The 4781-nt window shown below is 55.9% G+C and overlaps 1 protein-coding gene across 1 annotated transcript; it reads left to right on the top strand.

The window, feature by feature from the left end:
• Positions 1-1906: 1906 nt before the first annotated feature.
• On the top strand, positions 1907-2535 carry LOC113980298 (zinc finger and SCAN domain-containing protein 2-like; the record flags this gene model as incomplete). The annotated part of the gene is made up of 1 exon (XM_027707525.1): positions 1907-2535. A coding segment is annotated over one exon (629 nt), but the record flags the coding sequence as incomplete, so codon positions are not given.
• Between the last annotated feature and the right edge of the window lie 2246 nt (positions 2536-4781).

Raw genomic sequence — 4781 nt, 5'->3', positions numbered from 1 at the left:
CCGTGTGCCCCACACTCAGCTGGCAGAGAAAGAGCCAAGGGACAGGGCCACGGGCAGGGCCAGGGGTGAGGGACAGGCAGGGCCATTGCAGGGCCACGGTGAGGGCACAGCCTGTGGCAGCAGAGCTGCCCAGGGCCGGGGGCAGCCGGGGGTGTTGGTAGCAGCCAGTGCTGGGGCCGAGCAGAGCACGAGGCCTCTTGCAGAGCCCTGGAGCAGCCTCCCACTTGCCAGCCCTGCTCTGGTGGGGTGACACTGTCCCCTCCCTACAGGACACTCCCCCAGAAATCTTTGGGGGGGCCTTTTGTGTATATTGCTGGTTGCTGATTCCTGCTGGGAACCTGAGGGAGCCTCTGCAATCCCATGCATGGGGCACAATCTCCTCTCCAGAGCTTGACTCACTGCAGCCTTTGCAGGGAAATCTGTGCTGGCAGCCCGAGTGTGTCCTGACCCCCCACGCTCCCCCCAGGATATTTGGGGCGAATTCCCCCTTTCCGGGCACCTATGGGATGGGGGGGTGATTGTTCTCCTGCTGTTCCTGTTCCTCCTCTGCCCTTGGGGGCTGTTGGGGGTGGGTGGGAGGTGTTTTCTGGGGGTGCCGGGCTGGGTTGGCGGCAGAGCCCCGGCAGTGGGTGGGGGGATGTGGGTCCCCCCCGCGGTGGGGGTTGGTGTTGCTGGGGGGGACCCATTGTCAGCCCCGCCGGCTCCATTGTCAGCCCGGTGCCGGCAGGGGGGACACAGCGGTTTTGGGGCCACTCTGGGAGTGCCGGGGGTGGGTGTGGAGCCCGGGAGCTGCCGAGTGTGGAGGGCAGAGTGGGGCGATGCCAGAGCTGGGGGACCCCCCGGCAGCCTGGAGGGGGGAGCACAGAGTGGGAGGAGCCCTGGGACCCCCGGGAGCCTGAAATGGGGGGTGCAGAGAAGGGGAATCCTGGACGGTGGGGACCCCTGGGATCCCCGGGACAATGACGTGGAGAATCTCGAGAGGGGGAATGTCTGGGAACGCAGCACCTCAAAGGCTGCATCAGAGGAGAAGGGACCCTTGGGATCCCCAACACTCCCAGCATCCCTAAGTGGGACCTCCAGCATCCCAGAGAGGGGAGACCCTCTGAACTCCAGAGGAGAGAGACCGGAGAGGGAGAACTTCTGGGACGGATTTTTTGGGCTAATCTTCATATTTTGGAATATTTTTTAGTTGAATTTCAAATATTTGCACTTCGGGAGGGTGGGTGTCTTCTTTCTATTTCTGAGGAATTTTTTCCTGAATCTGGGTCGTTTGGGTTTTTCTGGGCTGAATCTTGGTTTTTTGGAGGTTTTTATGGTAACAGGATACCCTTGTTTTCCCTCCCATCAGGATTTGTCCTTCCCAAAGCTTGGGCGGATGGAGGAGGAGGCTGTGAGGAAGAGGAAGATGCCTTTGGCCCCCCAGGCAGGTGAGGAGAAAGTCAGTGTCCCTTTGGGCGGGTGTTGTGCTGGCTCTGGCAGCCGAGCATGGCCCCCGGCTGCAGGACAACCCCGCTGCCGCCGCCGTCCTGCCGGGGCCGGAGTTGGGGGGATGTCCTTGGCCTTCCCTGTGGGCCGGAGGCAAATCCCCTCCCTGTCCTTCTTGCTTCCTGCCCCAGGCCCCGAGCTGAGGACGGAGAGCCCGGAGGACAAATCCCCCTGTGAGAAGCTGGTGGGAGAGGCCGTTTTGAAGGGCTCCACGGCGCAGGAAGGCAGCGGGGAGGAAAAGGCCCAGAGATCCCCCTGCAGGAGGGGCTTCAAAGCCAGCCCAGGGTGCTCTGAGGAGGAAAGACCCAGCCTGTGCCGGGAAGGCGGCCAGAGCTCTGAGCTGGTGGTCCCTGAGCATCCTCCCAGCAGGCAGAAGCCCTTCAGGTGCTTGGAATGTGGGAAGAGCTTCAGGAAGAGCACCAACCTCCTCATCCACCAGCACATCCACACTGGGGAACGTCCCTACACGTGTGGAGAATGTGGGAAGAGCTTCAGTGGCAACTCCCACCTGATCCGACATCAGCACATCCACAGTGGAAAACGGCCCCACACATGTAGGGAATGTGGGAAGAGTTTCATCGAGAGGTCCAGCCTCCGGAGACACCAGGGCATCCACACTGGGGAGCGGCCCTACAAGTGCTTGGATTGTGGGAAGAGGTTTAGAACCAGTGGGAATCTCCTCCTGCACCAGCGGACGCACACAGATGAGAGGCCCTTCCGCTGCACCGACTGTGGGAAGGGCTTCAAGCAGAACTCCCACCTTGTCGCCCACCGGCTCATCCACACCGGGGAGAGGCCCTACAAGTGTGGGGAGTGTGGGAAAAGCTTCAGGATGAGCTCCCACCTCCGCACCCACCAGCACTTCCACACCGGGGAACGGCCCTACAAGTGCTTGGAATGTGGGAAGAGGTTTCAGACCAGCTCAGATCTTCTCAGGCATGAGCGGACACACACAGATGAGAGGCCCTTCCGCTGCACTGACTGCGGGAAGAGCTTCAACCAGAACTCCACCCTCGTCACCCACCGGCGCATCCACACCAGGAAGAGGCCCTACAAGTGTGGGGAGTGTGGGAAGAGCTTCACCCAGAGCTCTACCTTGACCTCACACCAACGGACCCACCGGTAAGAGAAGCCCTACCAGTGCCCCGACTGCGGGAAGAGCTTTGGCTGCTGCTTCCACCCCGAATGAAGCCCCTGATGGTGAGGCAACCCCTGGAGTCCAGTGACTGTCAGTCCATCCCTTTTGACCACAAAGGGCCAGTCCCCTTTCCCAGGGGCAGGTTCTGCCAACAGAACCCTTCTTGGGGTGTGTGTGGAGATTCCTGCCTTGGCTGGGGACCCCCCAAGGTCACTGCTGGAGGTTGAGAGCAGAGATCTCCCCACAGGCGTTGGTCTGGGGGAGTTCCATCCATCTCTAATTAAGAATTATTGCTTTTGTGCCAGCTTGAGTAGAATTGCTTCAACAATTGCTTTAGTGTAGAGCACTGTCCCATCTTATCCTGTACTCCTGGTAGTTTTAGTGTTTCTGTTGTGCAGTAAATAATTGTGATGAAGATCTTTTGTCTGATCATTTGGAACCCTAAATAAATTCATTTCTATCAATAGATCTGATTTGCCATCATTAAAAGCTGGGGGACAAAAGTGTTTCAGTCACACCTCTGTAATTCTTCTAAACTGCAACTGTTGTCATAATCCAAGGCTGAGATTGGATCCAGCAGTCCCCAGCACCCCACAGTAATTTGGGTTAGGTGGGGTCCTGGGTGGGCTTTGAGTGTGTTTTGGGGGGTCCCAGCACCTTTTGGTGTGAGCTGGGTGCTTTATTGAGGGGCAGGTGCCCTCCCAAAGCCCCCCCAGAGCGGATTGACATGGGGGGACACAGGGGGTTCCCCATTCTCGATCCATCTCAGGCTGGTTCTGCCCCCCCCAAACTCAGCCCCACCCCTTGGGATTCCCCCAAGCCCCTCCTCCACTGCCCCCCAATAACCGGGACTGGGCAGGAAGCGGGAAGGGCCCGGCGGTGTCTGGTAGAAATAAATCAGGGCAAATCTCTCTTTTACCCCCTGGGCAGTGACCACCAAGAGGCGTCCCTGCTTCACAGCAGGAGCTCCACACACTTCAACAAAGTCTGTGGAAGAATCTGCTCTATGAAAGTTGGCCCTGGGCTTTTATACTTATTCAGTGATGGATGGCCAGTCACATATTGCCAGGCCAGTGAGCAGCTGATCTGTCAAACTCTGCTTCCAAAAGCAGGATGCGTGTTGGAAGGTTGGGGAACCAGGCTGGGTTTGGCACAATTCAACACTAAACCAACCCCTTGGCACCAGCAGTAACTCCCCACAGAGAGCTTGCATTGCTTGCATTGTCCCATCAGATTCTTTTCCAGGTAGAACATCCTGCTACAAGGGGTCTGTTATCAGACCTGGGTTGGGGGTAACCCAGGTTCTTATTAATAAATCCCTTGGGGTGGATTAGAGTGAAACAACACTGAATAATCGGTGTTTGAAAACATATATATGTAGAGTTTATTTCAGAACAATTTTGTTTCAAAGGTAAACAGGTATGTTGCCATTTTGGGTGTTATCATCTCTATCTCTCATCTACAGCATTGTGGCATAAAGAGAACCTTTAGGAAAAATGCATAAGGGAGAGAAAGGAAAGACAGGATAAAGGAGAGGGAAAGTAAGGGAAAGCAAAGCTGAGAGTGGAAAGATGTCTATAGTCACTGCCCACGGGGTCCAGCGATGGAATTTGGGAGTTGCAGCTTCCATGTCTGTGAGTTGAAGTGGTGGCCTTGATCTGTTGGGGGTGGGGGAGGGAAGCCCCCACACTCCAAGAAGTTATGAGTTATTATATCCATGGATGGTGTCCCGGGCCATGCCACGAACCCCCAACATCTCCTGGGCCTGTGCAGAGTTCCCGTGAGGGGCCTGGGAAAAGGGATTTTCCTGCCTTTCAGGATTGGCAGAGGGGGGGATGGGCTTTGATGGGCCATCAGAGGTATAATGCAAAAGTCCTGTAGAAGCCTGCAAGAGTCCCTTGGCAATCCTAGAATGCATAAATCATGAACCGTTTCAGTCTCTGACACCACCCCGTGATTTATGCATTCAATAATTTCTCTTCTTTTGTTGTTCACTGTGAATCTTCTTTGTGGGCGGCGCATTTCATGTAGTGGACAGAAAGAGAGAAGAGTAAAGAAAAGGATGAGATAGCACAAATCTTTTCCCAATGCAATGCAATTCCCGAAAAAAACCCAAACCTTACAGTAAAATAGTAAGCATATGGGACATAACAGAATC

Source organism: Neopelma chrysocephalum, unplaced genomic scaffold (genome assembly GCF_003984885.1).
Source record: "Neopelma chrysocephalum unplaced genomic scaffold, ASM398488v2 Primary Assembly neopelma1_93538, whole genome shotgun sequence".
In the NCBI taxonomy this organism is placed as follows: domain Eukaryota; kingdom Metazoa; phylum Chordata; class Aves; order Passeriformes; family Pipridae; genus Neopelma; species Neopelma chrysocephalum.
Note: the sequence above shows the minus strand (reverse complement) of the source record. Positions and strands in the feature narration are given on the sequence as shown.